We start from the raw sequence: 18,407 nt of genomic DNA, 5'->3' as shown, positions 1-18,407 counted from the left end.
GGGGGGGGGGTGCGGCTGCTGCTGGCCGGACCGCGTTGTTCATCGCCTGCCGCTGTTGCTTCGTGATGATTTTTCTGACTTTTTTTGTTCTTTTGGGGTTTTGTTTTTAATCCCACGTCGTCGATCTCGCGGTGTGTAGAGACGGTCCGCTGGCCGGCGCCTCATAACGGGGAGCCAATATGACAGGGATAAACTAACAGAAAAATGGATCGGTCCCCACCGGCATCAGCCAGCATCCCCGTGGGGGATATAGCCCCGCGCCGCCGCTGCTGTGAGCGGCAAGGGGTAGTGGTAGCCAGGGTGGCGGCTCCCCTCTCTCTCCCTATCCCGGACCCACCCCTCCTCCCCCTCCGCCGTGTCTCTCTTCCTGACCAGCCTGATAATTCTTTGTCGTAAATCACACCACTCACCCGGCGCCGCCGCCTCCGCCGCCTCTGCCACCACAACCCTTTCCCTTCCAAACCAAAAACGCCCCATTTATTATTTCGGTGGTTTTACTCGTCGCTGCCGGCGCGCCCCTGTTTAGTTTTTTTTGTCGTCTTTTGCCTCTATCACTCCGGAGTAATCAGCAAGCAAGGTGCGCCACGCCCCGCCCCGCCCCCGGTCGCTGGAGCAGCGCCCCGACGCTGCTCCTCCAGGACGAAGCAGGGGCGCGGCCGCGCTGGCGCGAAAGCTCGTGTGTGTTGTGTATTACTTCCGGTCATCTTATTTCCAGTCCAGTTTCCCCGCCACGCCCCGGAGATTTCGCCCCCGGAATGTGTTTTACGCTCTGTGTTCTCCAAGCGGTGCGACCGCGCCGCACACCCCGACACGATCGTCATTCAACTGTTCATTTCCGGGTCGCGCTGCCGCCCTCTCGCGCCCGCCCGCCCCGCTACTGGGTCAAGCGAGCCTCCCCTTGACGCGCGGGGGCGCTCCAAATATCGCCCGCCGTCGAAAACGAAGCGCGCGTAGAAAACGCGCCCCACACTCACAAGGCCGGAGGCCGGGCCGGGCGACCTCGGTCGGGGGGAGGGAGAGAGGGGCAGACGATTGTCGGCGATCAGGAAAAGTATGATTGCCACTCTGTCAAAAATTTGGTCAGAGGCATCCCGTAAAAAAACCTTCTTACCGCTGTTTACTTTTTTTTACTAACGTTTGCGGAGTTGTTCGATCCCTTATAATACTAGGCTTTAGAGCATTCGTTTCCGCTTCTTTTTTCGGACAGCGTAGGAGGACAGGACAGCCAAGGCTTCTTTCCTCTGTCCCTGACAAAGTGGACAGGAGGACAGAGGCTTCTGCCGCTGCTTTTTCCAATTTCCATTATGATGATGATCGCGTGGCGCGATGCGGACGCCTCGAGGGGCCCCGCGCCCGCGGTCGGCGCCGTCCCGAAAGGGTTGGCGAAGTCTGTCTGCCTTGCTGTCCGCCTGTCCGCACCACCCGCCGTCCGTCTGTCCGTCTGTCCGCGGGGCGCGTGGGTGTGGACGGTGTATTGTTTGTGGCCGCACTGGCCCCTCATTTTCATTATCGGCCTTCCCCTTTCTATTTCTTTCTCCTTTTCTGCTCCTTGATTTTTCACGATTCGCGCCCACTACTATGCCGCGTCGCCTCCGCGCTGCGCGTGCACGTTTCTTTTCCACCCTTCTTTCCGCCTTTCCTTCTCTATTGCTTTTCCTTTTGCCAACCCTTCTACTCTCTCCCACCCTTCCCCCCCCCCCTCCCTCCCCCGTTTTTTCTAATTTATTTTCTGGCCGCATATGAAGATGCTGATGACTCACCCGAGTTGTCTGAATATAAAAGGGTTGAAGGGTTGGCGGTGGGGCGCGCTGCGTTCGCCTCGCCGCTTGGCACCGGACCCACTCCAACCCTTCCACACCACCCTCCGCCTAACCTCGGCCGGCCGCGCCGCGGGAGCTCTGCTTGTACGGCGCGCATACCGTTCATGAGGCTGACCCTTCTGCTTACGGCCTTCCCCCCTCGTCTGTTCAGCCCTACCGCATGAAAAGAAACGAGTAAATATGGCCCAGTTTTCTGTCCACGTTTTTGCTGCAAGTTTGTTAACTGGTCGTAAAGCAAACGAGGTCTTTGGAAATCGTTATTTCAAAAAAGGACATATGCTGGTCGGCATAATTTTGTCATGTTTGTTTCCAAACAACTTTCGTCTCTTTGCTCCGCCCGGATCCGCCCCGCTGCTGCTGCAGCCCGCTCTGTCCCGCTCGCCGCCACCCACGTTGACGATGGGGTGAGAATCGCGGAATTATGCAGCAACTTTATGAATAATGAAATTGAAAGAAAGTTTTAGAGAAACATTGGAACAGGACTCGCGGCATCAACTTTTTAGTTGGATGCGTGGCGGCATCCTAGACTTTTCGTCCGCACGCGGGTGTGTGGCCCACGTGTGTGAGCACCCTTTCACCCCCCCCCCCTTTTCCATGTCTCTAATTCTCTCTCTATATTTCTCGCTCTTGAAAAAGGGAAATGGTAAAGTTAAAAGAACTGGCAGTTTCAAATGACACCTCATATCTTTCGTCCACCCCTTCCCCTATTTTTTTTCCTGTTAAGAAGGGCTTGTTGCTCTCAGATCCGCTACAGCTCCTGCTCTTTAGTTGATTTAGTATATAACGCTGCAGGACGACCTTTCCCGCTGCAAAGACAATGTAATACATGCCACTTTTTTCCTCCTTTTTTTCTCTCTTTGCTCGCTTCCGCCTTTTCTTCGAATCCCCCCAACGCAGCACCCCTTTCTACTGGCCCCCTTTTGCCCCCTTCCCTCTCAGCGCCTGTGCTAACCCTTCTGCGGAAGCCAAAAAAATGTATCCTTTACCCACTTATAATCTACGAGTTAATAGTTTGATTGTCCAAATATGTCAGACGCCTCAAACTTTTTTCCCTCGCATCCTCTTTTTTTCCCTCCCGTTCCTCTCATCATTTCACCACCATGCAACCCCCTATATATTTTTTTGTTTTAATTTTTATTTTCAAAATTATACCTCGATTAAATTACACGTTGTCAGATGCACCGCAGCGAGCCCCATACATATCTCGCCCGAAGGCGTTAAATACTGTGGGTGTGTGTGATGGCTGAGGGGGAGGGGGGAGTGGTCCGTGTTCACGCCCTGGCCCCCAGTCTGGCCGCATGTTTACATCACACCCGCCACTTTTTTTTATTATATTTTTTTACATCTCCGTTATATTTTTCTCATCCCCTTTTCCACGTCCGCACTGGGTTTGGTGAAAGGGTGAAAAAGATGATTTCGCTTTGAAAATAAAATAAATGTGTTCAAAAAGTGAGCGCCAGACTCAAATTGCTGGGGGTAATAGAGCCTCTTTACACTGTTCCATCTCCAGTCGTCGTCGCGGCGTTGGCGGCCGAGGAACGCGCGCGCGAAATCTTGTTTTAATTCTTCATCTCGCCACCTCTCCCGTCCCCTTGGTCAATCTCCCATCCCTCCCTCTCTCCCTCTCCCACTCGCTTACACCTCACCCCGCCTGCTCTCTCTCTCTCTCTCTCTCCCTCCCTCCCCGTCATCATCTGCTCGCTCTAATTTTTTAGTGCGCTTTCCTTTTTGCCGCGAGTTTCAAATCAAGAATTCCGGCTGCTGCTGCCGCGCTGCTGGGGCCAAGTCTATATAGGTTCATCTGGCGTAACCTGCAGCGCGGCGGCAGAGTATTCCGACCTGGCCCGCCCCGCCCCGCCCCGCCCTTCTGCTTTTCATTTCTTGCCTCTCTCTCCTCTTTGCGAATTCTATTCCGCCCTCCGTCATCCGGCCCTGCAGTACCGCCCGGCTGGCCTGGCCTGCCGGGCCTCTTCGTATTTTTGCATGATCGCTTTTCGGACCGTCTGCTCTGCGGGGGGCTCATTTTCGCCCACAATGACAAACGAAACGGCCCTTTTGCTGCCGCTGCTGCACGCTGGCCGGCCAACGGTGGCGCCTAGGTGCGCTGATTGTTAGCCCCCCCCCCCCACCCTGGTCCTTTTTCCTTTCCTGGAACCTGCTGCTGGTCTTCCCTCTCACCAAAACATGCCCACCCTGTTACCTTCATCTGAACCAACAAAGCACATTCTTCGTTAAATATCTGTTAAGTTTATCGAATCACGTTCAGATACTGTAGGAGGGAATGTTTCCTAGCAGGGATACTTTTAAAAAAAAGCAATAGAATTGAAATCTGGGCAAGAAACATCAAGATTGTTTGTTCTCTTGTTGGAGCTCGCGATGCTCTTTTTTCTTCTTCTTTTAGGTAAAGACTGTTGCGAAGGACCTCCACGGGAAGGGGCGGAATGGGAGATGGGGTAGGGTGGGGGGGGGGGAGTAAATCAGTAGAAATGGTATGACGTCACGGAGTGATAATTGCGTGCCATTTAAAAGCTGAGGAATAAGAAATCCCGGCGCGCGGGGGCGGAGAGGAAAACGCGAACAAGAAGAAGAAAAAGTAGCAGGAGGGGAGTAAAAAAAAAAAAAGAGAGAAACGAAAACATTCCAAGACGTCGCTCTTCACTAACGAGGCGAAAGATGGAGGGTCAGAGACAAAAGCAGCAGGGCGCGCGCGCGCGAGTGGAGAGAGAGGGGAAAAAATGAATTGGTGCAAAATGGCTACAATTTGCTACAATAGATTTCACACGATGGGGCGAGAATTCTTCCGTGAACCGTAACCTTTCATTGTGTCCGGGTGGGCTCCGGGGCCCGGGGGGTGGGGCGCCGACCAGCCGCGACGAGCAAGAGGACGACCCCCTGGGGCGATGCGCGCGCGCTTTTTCTCTCCTTTTATTGTTTCCTGCCGAGGAAGTAGGAAGAGGAAGGGGGGGGGGCGGAGGGGGAGTCCTCGATCGCTGATTTGTTGATTGTGTCACTGTATTGACAGCCCGGCGAATCGTAGGAAGGACTAAGGGGGAGGGGGGAGGGAGGCCTCTTGCGCGCTCACCGGGGGCATTCCCTCTCCTCCGAGCGATGGCCGGCGCCCGCTGCGCCAGAGGGAAAAAGATAAAAACACAGGGAAAATCTAGTTATATAGCGTCGGCTGTGGAGGAGTAATGTTCCATTTCAATTTGTTTGCGGCACGAACTTGGAGTTTGTAAATTTGTCATTAATGCCTTTCGTAAACGTAGAGTTTCCCTTGTAAATCAAAATCGTGGCAACATTGTAACTTTTACAAAGATATTTTTCACGGTGTGCAAGAGGGTCGAGGGGGGGGGGGGGAGATTTAAAACACACATCACGTCCCTACTAAAGTACAGGTCGGTTCGAAAATGACGGGGTGTTTGGATTGGACACCTGCTCTACGACGAGCCGGCTAGTTCGGCCGAGCGTGGAAAAGGGGTAAAAGGGGAGGGGGAGGGGGGGAGCGCAGCTCGCAGGAGGAGGTGGAAGAGAAGAAGCCCGAGGAAAGGGTGTCTGTCACCCGCGGGTGGGGATGTGCGACTGCCGCTGCTTCTTGTGCGTGCGGAACAAGGCCGCACCGTCTGCGTGATGCGCGTCCTCCGCCGGGATTAATACGGAACCCGCGCGAAGAAAACAAAATAAAAGTGAGAGAGAGAGAGAGAGAGAGAGAGAGAGAGAGAGAGAGAGAGAGAGAGAACGAGTTCGAAAGGGTGCGCCACGCCCCGCCACGCCCCAGGGACTGGTCACGCAAGCGAGTCCACTAATTACCCCACCAACACGGCCCCTGCGCCCCAGCTCCTTTTTGGCCCCCGCAAAATAAGAAAGAATAAGCGCAGCAGTAGGAATGATCCTCGGCCGAGAGAGAGGGAGAGAGAGACGCCCCTCGTCCCTACACTGCCTCTCTCTACCCTGCGCTCCCCTTCCCCTTGGTATCACTCGGCTGCCATCTAGTGCAAGACCCCCTCTTCCCTGGTGCGAGAAGGGGGGGGGGGAGGGTGCAGGGGGTCACTGCGTGGTCGGTCGTGCCGTATGCCTTGTGTACGTGTTGGGGCAAAACTGTTTTGCTTCATCGTAAATTTCTCATACCACCCGCGGCTAGGGGGATCGCGCCGCCGCGGTCCGCTCCGCTGCTGAGGTATTACGGTGCACTCCACCACACTCACGGCGAGCTTGGTGCTGCCGCTGCTGCGGGTCGCGCTCCTCCTCCTGCTCCCGCACAGCAGCGTCATATAACACACGATCTAGTAGTAGTGTTTTCCGTATGGCACGCGGTAATAATTACTTCGGAATGTTCGGAATGAAATAAAATGCAGTGTCATCCGCCCGCCTGCCTATACCTCGCCCCGCCTCGTCCCGCCTCGCCCGGCTCGCGCGGCCGTGAGAAAAATAATAATGCGGATAATACTGTTACTCATTGCGTTTGCTTGCGGTACGTTTTCGCAACGATCGCGCGCGTTGCCGCGTGCGTTTGTGAGCGTGTGTGTGAGTGTGTGTGTGTGTGTGTGTGTGTGTACGCTAATGGGCGTGTGTTATGGCTGGCCGCGGCCGGCCCTCTCCTCTCGCGAGATGCACTCTTCGATCTCCGATACTTGTCGGAGATTTTATTCATGCGTCCCAACCAGCCGGGCCGAGCCGGGCCGAGCCGAGCCGAGGCCGAAGGGGCTTTGCGGCTTGTCGAGCGGCCCGCACACAATTCGTTAGATCACTGGCTGCGCCTTGTGCCAGGACGAGCCCCGGCTCGGCTCGGTCTCTTTTGCTCGCCCGACTCGGCTCGGCTTGGCTTGGCGATCCACTTCAGTCGGTCGGAAGGGCTTTAATGCTCGGGTATACTCGAACCCGAGCCCGCCGATGCTGCAGCGGTCTGATCAACGAGTTTGAAAAATGCGTGGTGGTATGCGAGTTTACGCGAATTTTTCATTTGTCATTTTGGATCAGGGTCGCGTGATTAAGCATTTGAAAAATCCCTGCACGCAAAACTTCCTATTGAGCTTTCGGTTGGATGTGGGTGTGCCCCCCTGCCCCCTTACCTTCCTCCCCGCACGAGCTTGTGCGTCGGTAGGTAGGGCCCTCGGGCATGTATATAAGAAACCGGTCCGATATATCCGTTTGGTCGGCAGAAAGCAAAGGCAAAAGCTAAAGGCAAAGGCTGGCTATCCTTACGTATCCGTACAGGATAACGAGACACAAGCAAGCAGCGTGTGTCCCAGTATGTTTGATTCATATGTACATTCTCCCATTATGTCTTGATATGGATAGCGAGCGATGCGCGAGGTACGGGGCTCCGGGGGGGGGGGGGGGGGGGGGGGGGGGGGGCGGCGGGGGGGGAGTGGCGCTGCGTAGCCAAGCCACACGCACGCTAGCTCGCTCCTTCTCTCTCCCTTCCTCTCTCATTCTCTCTCTCTCTCACACACAGCACGGGTTGACCGTATGCCATCGCACTGTACCATGTCACATGACCGGCGAGCTCGCGAAGCTCGCGACAAGAAAGCAGCATTCGCTAGGCATTTCCTGGCGTACTGCTTATTTGCCTGTATATCCCGCATCCCTCGGCTTCGTGTTTTCTGTCCCCGCTTTCCTTTTACGCAACCCTCTCGCTCCTTCGACGCATTTTTATTGCTTTCTTGTAATCGTTAGCAGAAGACGAAAATAAAAAAATGTCTTTTTTGAAACCTTGCTGTTTGCATGGTATACTTGACTGTCGTCTTCCGCAATCTTCCCGCGGTGCACAGCCAAATATGGGATGTGTCGTCCGGCGCATATTCCGTGTGTTATGGAGCAGGGGAGCGTTTGTCTCCTCGACCTGTGTGTGCAACACATGCCGCCGCCTCCTATGCCGCCCCGCCCGACGGAGCCGCCGAGCCCGGCTCCGACGGTGGTGATTCCCGCTCTCCCCGCCAGAGGGAGGGTCTCTTTTATCGCGCGGTTCTATTCAAACGGCCGCGCGGACCCCTCCCCATCCATACCCTCTGGAATTGTGTGTAGTATTCCACCATCTGCCTCGTAGCATGTCTCCTTCCTGCATGTTGTAGTTTTAGCATGTATATTTTGTGCCAGTAGAGGCTCCGTTGCACGTGAAAAATGTATAAGTTGTGTCTGATTTGTTTATTATTTGCGTTTCGGCGCACAATAATCGATCAATCAATACATCTCTGAAATAGTTCAATGCTGAAAACATTCTTTACTGTCTTGGGGGAAGTGTCATGAATATGCAGTAAAGATACTAGTAAGTCTGTCACGATAAATGAAAGAAAAATAAACTAAACATTGTCAATTTATCCAATGGGACATTTCTATAAAGTATTTATTCGTTTCCATGTGGGGAGTTTTACTTCACATGTTTGTAATAAGAATAAAGTTATAGTGTACGTCACTGTTATTATTGCACTTTTAATTATTAAAGTAACTCTCCCCGTGGATTAACGATCAGACCATATGTTCACATCTGGTTTGTTGGATTAGGGCCCCTCTGGCGTTTCTCGGAGAAAGGTCGGCTTAGATTATTGTATATAAATCTTTCACTCTTAATCATGTCTATCTACAGAAGTTTCAGAGTGTTGAGTTTTGTATACTTTTCCCAGTGCCTTTCTTTGACTGCAAAGTGTTGGTGTTGTGTGTTGGATTTGTCACTCTTTCAGACCTTTTCTCATATGTCTGCAGGGATTGCAAGTCCAAGGCCTCCTTCAACCGGTGTCGCACGCACTGCCTCTTCGCCGTCCTCGCGCGCAGTAAACAGTGAAATGGCGGCATATGCCAATAACAAAAACCTTCTGGTAAAGACAGTCTTGGGGACTGTCGAAAAGACTGCGAAGCGGCGATGCGTGTGACACGGGGATGTGGGCGGCCCTGCCTTCATGATATTGCTGCTCTTTGTCGTGCGCCATGATTGTGTGAACAGACTTACTAAATCTTGTGCTGTGTGTTTGCTGTTGTTGTTGCGGCCAGGAGGTACAGCTGCGTGTTCCTGTGTTGCAGCAACACGCCGCACTCATCGGTGGGCCGAATGCTACGGCCTGCCCCCTCTGCCACAAGTTGTTCTTAGGGGGCGAAGCCCTCATGGATCATATGAAACATGCTCATAAAGACCCAAACGCCTCGGGCGTTGCCAGTAAGTATCTCTTTTACTATTTCAAATATCTTGGTAGACGCCTCCCCGGGCGTGTGGCGCTCTGTGGGCTGGCCCCAGGGTTCTGCATCTCTGGGGAGTATTATTAGCGAGTAAGGCCGTTGGGTATGGGTATGGTGTGTGTGTCTGTCGCTGTTGTCTCAGGCAAGAAGGTGTTCTTCGCTCCGGTCCGTTCCTGTTGGGCACTCCGGCCGTTCCTGTCGGGCGTTCCGGTCGTTCCTGTTCCGGTTCCTGTTGTCGGCCCAGCCACCTGCAACATTGAGGCGTTCCATCGACAGAAACCGTCGCGTCTTTTCAATGACTGGCCTGTTCTGGTCAGGTCTTGTCATCCACTCGAACTACAGCCTACGATATCTTATCAAAGGACTATGATCAGACTTTTGGGAAATTTTGTATTCAACGTGTCCTTTTCTGTCGTTTCGGAATTATTTTATCATTTTTTTTATATTGTAAAGTTAGTTGTCAAATCTATTGGATACCACTGACCCATACCTGTTAAAACGGCCTTACTTTGTGCGTTCTAGATGCATCTGTATTTCTACATTTCTTAATCGCATGCACTTTGTAGTCCTTAGACTAACTTAAGTTACAAAATAGACATACCTGTAAGCATTTTCGTTTATGAAATGTATTTAGATACTCTAGAGCCAAATCAGTGAATTGATTCTATTTGCATATTGCATGAGGTAGTATATCCTGCTCGTAGCATGACTTTGCTTATCTTCACCATGGAGGTGCTATATATACGGTCGTATGCGCTTGTCTGAACACCGAGTTTGACGACCAAGTTTTTAAACTACTTGGAGTGGACAGTCTTCGTTCCGCTCTCTTCCAGCAGCTCGCTCCAGCAGTCGGCGCTCGTCGTTGTGTCCGTGTGTGCGCAGTGCCGCTGTCGCTTCCTAACGTCATGCTCATTTCCAAAATATAATTTTTTTTTCGTTATGGTGGAGGTTGTTGTGGTGATGGTGGATGTAACTCTGGTGGTGGCCGCCCGCGCGGCGGCGGCCCCTAACACACTTAAACTAGGCTAAGATTCTTTTTTTTCTGCTCGTATCCCCTCCCGTTGACCGTTGCCTTTTCTTTCGCTCACCTGCTGGTCATCCGTATCTAGCGAAGCGGAGGACGGCCAATCACCCGTGTCCAGTGTGCGGCAAGCACTACGTCAACGAGGGCAGCCTCCGCAAGCACCTGGCGTGCCACCCCGAGGCCTCCCAGCTGACCAGCACGCTCCGGATGTGGCCGTGCTCAGTATGCCAGTCCGTCTTCACGCACGAGTCAGGTGAGTTGCCAGGCCCGCCGGCAAGGCTCGCTCTCGCGCGGGAGTCGAGGCCGTCGTGGAGTGAACCGCGGGCCTCGGCCGCTGGCAAGGTGCGCGAGAGGGGTCGATCTATTTGGGGAGTCATTTACAAAGAACTTCGAAAGGAAAGCTTGCGCATATTGCTATCGGAGAAGTCTGTTAATATTTCACAAAAAAACGATGTATTTTAGGATTTTCGAATGAATAATTATTCTAAATTCAGCTCTTTTCCTAAAAGTTGAAATCTTAAGTTATCCTTAGGATTATGACTGGGATGAAACCCATAAATCTTCCTTACCACTTATAGTGAATTTTCTAAATCCATTTGGCGACTTAATCAAAGTCTACAAAAAAGTGCGCACTAGAAGCCAGAACCAATATTGTATTAAATTCAAGTAAATGTGTAAATTCTTAAATTTGATATATGCATCTAACTTTGAAAACCTTCGAATTTGTTCTGAAATCTTGGGGATCTATTATAATTATAAATCATCTCGCTTAATAGTGACAGTGGGAGACTCAGATATACCGAAATAGAAAAGTGGTTGTATCAACTACCTCCCGGTTGTATCAAACAATTGCACACTCCTCATTCACTCCACTCGAGTGCTCCCGTTCGGACCATGACACACAGTCCCACCAGAGTGACAACACCACATCACCGCAGAGCCCCAGCCGTCCCAGCCGTTGCGAAACTCTTCATGGCTGGACCCTCTCCAAGTTGAACTTGAACGTTTCGAAAAACCGTGTGGAGACAAGCAGTAGACGACTGTGTTTTCTCACTTGACCGCTAATTTGTTCTGTATTCTTGCTGTAGTTAATCAGTATGCTTGTCTTATTCTTAATGTTTCCTGTTCGTAACTTTTGGCTCGAGACGTTGCATGCTAAATGTAAGAATGGATCCTCGGCGAATTCCGTTACCATCACCTCGGTATTAATTTCTTTTTCTTTTATTCTTTAATTTTTCTGACGAGTTTAAATTACGTACACAAAACCGAGAGAGAAATAAAGAAGACAAATAAAAAATAAAACAGTAAAGAAACAAATTAAGAAGTGCTCGAGCTAGGTGCTCTGTAGAAGGCTAGCGCTCGCTCGCAAGCCAGCGGCCGGCCGCGGCACCGCGCAGCGCCTGACGAGGCGCGGTAGGCCGGCCGCCGCGCTCCGGTGCGCTGCGTGCTGCCTCCCCCGCGCCTGGCCGCGCAGTGCCTCCGCGCCGCCGCGACTCGCGCCAGCTCCGCGTGGAGTAACGCTAACGCTCCTCCCACTATTTCGTTTCGCGATGGCTTTTTCTTTTTTGTTGTTGGTTGGTCTTTCTGCGCACGGGCGCGGCGATACCCCGCGCAAGTTAGGTTAGGGCCCGAAAGAGGCAAAAAGGGGTGGTGATGGTGGGGGTAGTGACAAAGAAAGAAATAGAGCAGCCCAAGCAGAGGGAGAGAGAGAGATGAAGGGGTGGCTGGTCCAGGATGAGGCGGGGGAGAGCACGCGCCGTGGCGCCCTCTCCCGGGAGAAAGAGACAAACTTTTTCATCCCCCACCGCGCGTAGCTCCGCGTAGCCCCGCGTCGCGGGCGCACAGTGGGCCAGCTGGCGCCATCTCTCAGCCGGGGAACGAACGCGACGCCGACGGCGGCGACCCCCGACCCAACCCCTCGCCCACCCCTCTCCCTCCCCGCCCACGCACTTCTTTCCGCGACCCTCCGCTGGATGGCGCCACCTCCCGGGACGCCCTTTTCTATTCAAATGAAGTAGAGAAAATACTGCGCGTTGGGGGCGGGAGATTTGAAAGTTGAAACTTCCCGACTGTTTCCTGACCGCCTTGGCCGTTTGCTTGCAGGGCTGCTGACGCACATGGAGCACATGCGGATGGAGCCCAAGCACTCCTTCGCCGCCCAGTACGTGCTGTCGAGGGCCGCCGCGGAGCGCCGGGAGCGGGACTCCCGGCTCGCCGTGCTCGGCGCCACCGCCCTGGGCGGCCCCCTCCCCCCGCTCGGCTCGGGGCCCCTCGACGGGAGCGGCCTGGGCGCCGGCGGTCCTGGGGGCGCGGGGCCCGGAGGCCCCTTGGTGCCACCCCCGGGGGCGGGCGCCTCCTCGCTGTGTGCCTCGCCGTCCGCCCACTCGGACTCGTCGTCGGCGGGCGGGCGCCTGTCGAGCGCCGGCTCCGAGTCAGGCGTGCTCGGCCTCAACAACAATAACAACAACAACACGACGAGCGCCAAGCTGGCCGAGCTCATCGGCAGCCGGATGAACAACGGCCACCTCCACCAGAGTCCGGTGAGTCTCTCCCCCTTTGCTCCCCGAGGACACCAATGTAGTGGTGGACATGGGCTCGAGGTCTGACGCTCTCCCCTGCTGCAGTTCGGCGCGGACGAGCTCCAGTCGGCGAGTCGGATGGCCGCGCTGGCGGGCCTGGACCCCACGGCCGCGGCGCAGGCGGCGCAGCAGGCCGTCGCCAACCTGGCGGCCGCCATGCGCTCCATGAGCTCACCGCCACCCTCGGGTCCGATGGGCCCGGGCCCGCACCTCAACCACGCCGGGTCACCGCCGCTGCCCCCGGACGCTGTCTCCCATGCCCAGGTACGGCTCCCGCTAGGTCATTCGCCCCCACGGGGCGTTGTTCATGTGCGTTTATGCCCCATCCTCACTGTCTAATCCTGACCCTCTCCTCCTTCAGGCGCAGCTCATGAACGCTGCCATGAGGGCGTCCATATCTGATTCAATGCGCTCCATGGAGTCAGCCATGAGGCAGACCATGAACATGGAAGCGATTCAGCTCCACCAACAGCAGCAGCAACAACAACAGCAGCAGCAACAGCAGCAGCAACAACAGCAGCAGCAGCAGCAACAACAGCAACAGCAGCAGCAACAGCAGCAACAGCAGCAGCAGCAGCAACAACAACAGCACCAGCAACAGCAGCAACAACACCAACAGCACCAGCAACAGGAGGCTACTGCGATGAGAATGCAGCAAGCCGAGGTGCTCCTGAGGTAAGTGTTGTGGCGTTAGTTGGGCTGCCTACCTCGCGGGCGCTGAGCGCCGCTGAGGCTGACCGACACTCACGGCTGTTCTCTTGTCCTCTGCAGGTCGCAGGCCGAGGCCGCACTCCGGCTGGCCGTGAGCCAGGCTGCTGCCGCCGCGGCCTCCTCGTCCCAGGAGGGCGCTGCCGGGGCCAACCACGTGCAGCGCGCCCTCCAGGGCCACGGCGGCCACAACGCCGCCAACCTCCTCGCCCAGAACCTGATGGGCTCCCCTACGGCCGCGGCCGACCTCAGCGAGGCCCTGCGCTTCCAGGAGCAGCGGCTGGAGCAAGCCTTAAGATTGCACGGTGACCCCCGCGCGTTAGGCTTTACGCTCAACAACAGCCCGTGAACTAAGCTGTGAACTCAGCACAAACATTACGTTGTGTATCATATTCGTGTAGCTCAGTGTACAGAAGAACCCGCCCCCACCTCCCCCCTTATTTCCCACCCGCCCCTACCCCTAGATCTCTTGCGGATGTGTAGTTGATTTTGTTACATAATAAGTAAGGAGACGAAAAGAGGAAACGCCACTGTTATTTAGTGAGACTTTGATGTTTTGTTATGGGTAGTCTTTGATCCACTCGATGTGATGTGGTTGGTGAGCTGTGTTAAACACTTACTGTTCAAGAACTATTTTTCAAACTCAGCACTTCAGACCAATCAAATCTATGTCCTCTTTGAAAAAAAAATTGTTATTTCATTTTGTGAAGGATTACTGATGTAAATCATTAGTTTGAATGTAAACTCTAAGAAGACTGCAGGATATTTTCTTTAGTTTGGCTGTGAAGATTTTTTTACGTTTTATATGCAAAAAGTATGAATTGGAAGAATTCGGAATCACAAAGCCTTATTTGGGTTTGTTTTGTTCCTACTACCTAGGTATGCAATATTCTGTACTGATTTAGTTCCTTTAATTTGTTTTCTGTTTGTTACAGAGATTTAAGTGTTGCTTTTTATTTTCGGGGCTTTAGTGTGCCTATGTACAGCAAGCCCCAGCAATATTGAACTTAGTCATCAAAAAGCTTGTCTTGTTAACTTGAAATAACCCTATTCAAAATGTATAAGATTTTTGTTATAACAAATATTTTGTCTAATTTAAGTTGATTATATTTATTGTATCTTTTAACAAATCTAAGCTGTACAGAGAGAAATGTTATTTTGTAGCAGTTGGATTATTTAAATATTTAATGACAGAAAAGTGAAATGCTCAAGTATGACGTCACTCCTTTTTTGTTTCAGTAATCCAAATCATTGCAAATTGGTACAACAGATTTTAAATTTTGAAATTGTCTATTTGAAATGGTAACATTCTTAAAAGTTGAATGGATTATTTTAATTTTAATGCAGGTTTGCAGCTTTGTACCAAAATGACAATACTATGGGCGATAAGCAGATGAGTTCCTAAATAGATTTAGTAGTTCCACAATTAATTTTTGTTATGACCAAGCACTTTTCTCATTGGTTTTTTGCTTGGTTGTCAAAATTAATTTGATCCATTCAAAAGCCTTTACTTAATTTTATGTGTGCAAGGTGTGTGAATGTGTCCTCAATAGCTAGGTGTCTCCTCTTGCATGTTATCGCACTCCGGTTTGTACAGTACATCATCCTAATTTGTAACTTTGGAACCCCATTCTGGTTTAGTGTGCCCAACCCTGACACTTTAGACAAATGTGTCTTTTTATTTTGACAAAGTATATCACCTTTGACAAAAATGAAAGAGACCCGTTTATACAACTAAAATAAATGAATCCCGATGTTCCATTATTCTAAGCATCATGAATTTGAAGCTTCCATACACCTTCAATTTCTGTGCTTTGTGTATGTATTATAATTTACAATAGCTCAGATTGTACGCGATATTTTACTGTACCATATACGCATTTTCATCAGTATTCAATAGCCCAATGCACTTTAATATGGGTTACTGACCTGTATTATAGTGTACCTCTTTTATTATACATATTGTAATCTCACATGGATAGCATTTGTTAAGGCATTGTCATCACAGTTTTATAGAGCTTATCAGAATTCAAATATTGGCAAAAACTACATCAATAGTTTTAGACTATCTTCTGAAAGTCACATGCTTTTCTTTCTGTATGATATCAAAATTTGTCTGTGTACAATAGCCCATTACATAAGCCCCATCCGTGTTTATGTACCATATATCATATTCCACTTGTCCATTTTAAGTCCATTCATCGCATGATTGGCTATAGCATCCTAAGATTGCTCTTTGCTCAGACCTCAGCCGTTCAAGTGATCAAAGCTTGCAGAACAACCAGTGCCAGCCTATTTGATCAATGTGTCTCTTTGATCTTATGAAAACCTCTCGTGTATACTCCACGTGTATGATGAAGGTTTGTTGCCCTGTTTTCAGTCACTCTCGTATAAAGTTGTTCTTTTTTCCATTATGGACTGATTTTTCAGCTGTTTTTAAAAGTAAGAGTATTAAGTTAAAGTTTACCTTGTGTTGCATTCAATACTGTTTTTTTAAGTTTGGATCCTTTGTTGACTGTTCTTGTTTTGTTAATTTCATCCCTCTCATCAAGAAAGCAATGCTAAAAAGTAATTTTGCTGTCCATAACTCAATCATGAATCTCAACTCTAATGTTGTCATATTTCAATCAAATGTCTCTTGGGGTGTAACTGCTTTTTTCTTAATAACTCATATACCATTTTACACTACATATTGATCAATAGTGTTGTTTTCAGTAGAAAAAAAATATGCCATACTATATCCCTGTACAACATAAGTTTTTGTGCTGTTTTGTTTCCCTCAGAACTATAAATATTCCTAAGATTTCCTCAATGCTTTAAAATAGCTGTGTGTTAAGAGGGTAGAGGCTATTTTTATTTGTCGGGAAACTCTTCTGTACCAACAAGAAAGTGCTGATAAATAATTAATTACAAGGACCGTGAAAGGAAAAAAGTTGTGCCCATAGTGAAAAGTATTGATTCTAAAGCGACTCTCTCCTTTGGAAAGCCTTTCTGAATCAGTAAACTTGTAATTTATTTTTTGTCTCTTCTATTTCGTCTAAAAGCAAAACAGAGAGTTTAGTGTTTACTTTGCAGTCTTTGTAAGCACCGTCATGAGTGCAAAAATGTCAAGACTCCTCCAATAATATTTTATTCATTTTTTGCATTCCGTTTGTTGTTTTACCATAGATGCAGTACTGATTTTTACATGTTGTTCATTATTATTTCTACAATGTCTGTGTTTATCATTGTTTTGCTGGTACCATTACATTTGCAATAGTATGTTCTAGTTGTGTTTGTATTTATTTTGAGGATAAAATGTCCATTGATGTTTTCTGTTCACTCTGGACTAGCATCTTCCTTATTCTGCTGTTTCACCCTAGATTTTTGTTTGCAAGAGAAGATGTATTTAGAAAATCCATTATACAATCCTCTTCATCTTCCTAATAATTGTTCTTTATCCATAGGTATGAATGTGTGTATGTGCCTGCCGAGGTCATAGTTTAAGTGATAAGCATCAAACCATTTTTTACAACCATGGTATGTTCAATCAACTTCAGTTGCATTTATTCTTCTCCCTCAGATAACTTTAGTAAAATGTTTGTTCTGTGATTGTTTCATAAACTGCACAGAGATAGTGTTTCATTCATTAGAAGACGATGGGGGAGCTTCCAAGGATATATGCCTATATTTTCTCATCATATTACTTCTCAGTATCTTGCCTGTCTAAGTACAAGCACTGTAACTTTAGTGTTGAATTGGTAAGTTTGGGAAGATAAATGTATACGAAAAAACAATGTCCATATTTATTGCCAAAGTTGCCTGGTGCTTCTTTTGATCTTTATTGTGGCACAACAAAATCTTTCTAGTCATCTTGCAGGAAGCTCCTTGGAATGTGTCACCCATCGCCTACTAAATAGGCGCTCCAGCCAAGGTTTTTTTTTTAAACAAAGAACACAAAAATTGTCCAAAGTTTGTTGCAGCTTTATAAAAATTAATTTTACTAGAATGATAATGTTAGAAAACAATGAAAAGTTATTTTAAACCTTTGGAGCCTGTTTAGGTGATAGTGGCTTCCAAGAGGATGCCTCTCTATTTATTGATAGCATTGTTGCTATCCTATATAAAAATAAATTTCAAAATATTGTAAAAATATTGCATTTATAAATTTGTAAATTACTCTTGTGGTTATATTATAAAATAATATTGCAATTTAATGTACAAAGATCCTAATTGATTGTTTGGTCCCTTGTGTTTGTTAAATGAAATTTAAAAGGCTGCACACTGAATGTCATATAAATTCTAACCCTGTGCTGTTTGTGTGTGGTTCGTGTGTAGGTCATTCTTTCAATGGAACAAAGATGAATAGAACATTGGAAATATCAAACACTTGTTATTTACTGTCCTTAAAACCAAAATAGATGACATACAGTACTTTCCTTCAATGGAAATCAAGGGAGACCTGGACCACAAAATTAATTTTGTGCTCAGGAATAAACTTGTTCTTTAACCCACAATGGCACTTGTTGTGGTGGGATCGACCAGAATGTGCATCCGTCATATGTACCGTAACGAAACTGCCACGTTCACCCACAAGCAAGGTCACATAGCGCCCGATAGGTAGGCAATATCTTGCCTGTGGTGCATGCGTGTACTGCGGGATGGCCTACCCCTCCTATCGCAGGCGCCGAGCTCTCGGAACTTGCCAAACAATCTACTGAATCAAGGAAACCAATGTACTATCTAGACGACCCCTAAGAAGAACAGTGAAGGGCTTAACTTTTCTAGTTGCCAGCGTCGAGGAACTTACACGGCTCGTCAGCAGTTCTCCCGTCCAGGACCCTGGGTGAGCGTGGTCTGAGCGACGTCCCTATTTGTGGCCACAATTAATGCCGTGGCCAGAGTCAACTTGACCCAACTATAGAACATTCTTTATCGGGTAATATGAAATCCGAAGCCTTCAGGGTGAAAGCAGAAGACAGAGGGCGAGCTCTGCGCATAATCCCTGACAAGCCGAAAGTCCCCGGATGCATCCAGACTAATACAATAAGGCCCCCGGCCCTCCCCAAAGGGGGTGTGCCATGCCGTGATGCCATTTCGCACTGATTTTTGGAAGCTTTCACATGGGTGGAA

At 49.7% G+C, this 18,407-nt stretch overlaps 1 protein-coding gene across 1 annotated transcript in view; it reads left to right on the top strand.

Annotated features, from left to right (window-relative positions):
- The window catches only part of LOC113205190 (zinc finger and SCAN domain-containing protein 10), a 99,984-nt gene extending 82,323 nt beyond the window's left edge, over nt 1–17,661 (top strand). Inside the window, exons 6-11 of the mRNA XM_052267456.1 lie at nt 8,832–8,964; nt 10,094–10,261; nt 12,112–12,548; nt 12,633–12,851; nt 12,949–13,262; nt 13,359–17,661. Coding sequence (XP_052123416.1) covers nt 8,832–8,964; nt 10,094–10,261; nt 12,112–12,548; nt 12,633–12,851; nt 12,949–13,262; nt 13,359–13,644 — 1,557 coding nt within the window. The 3' untranslated portion in view covers nt 13,645–17,661. The remainder of the gene's footprint in view (nt 1–8,831; nt 8,965–10,093; nt 10,262–12,111; nt 12,549–12,632; nt 12,852–12,948; nt 13,263–13,358) is intronic.
- Nucleotides 17,662–18,407: the final 746 nt, after the last annotated feature.

The sequence above is a fragment of the Frankliniella occidentalis genome, unplaced genomic scaffold (genome assembly GCF_000697945.3).
Source record: "Frankliniella occidentalis isolate FOCC.00 unplaced genomic scaffold, Focc_3.1 Scaffold52, whole genome shotgun sequence".
In the NCBI taxonomy this organism is placed as follows: domain Eukaryota; kingdom Metazoa; phylum Arthropoda; class Insecta; order Thysanoptera; family Thripidae; genus Frankliniella; species Frankliniella occidentalis.
This window is presented reverse-complemented; position numbering and strand designations above follow the sequence as displayed.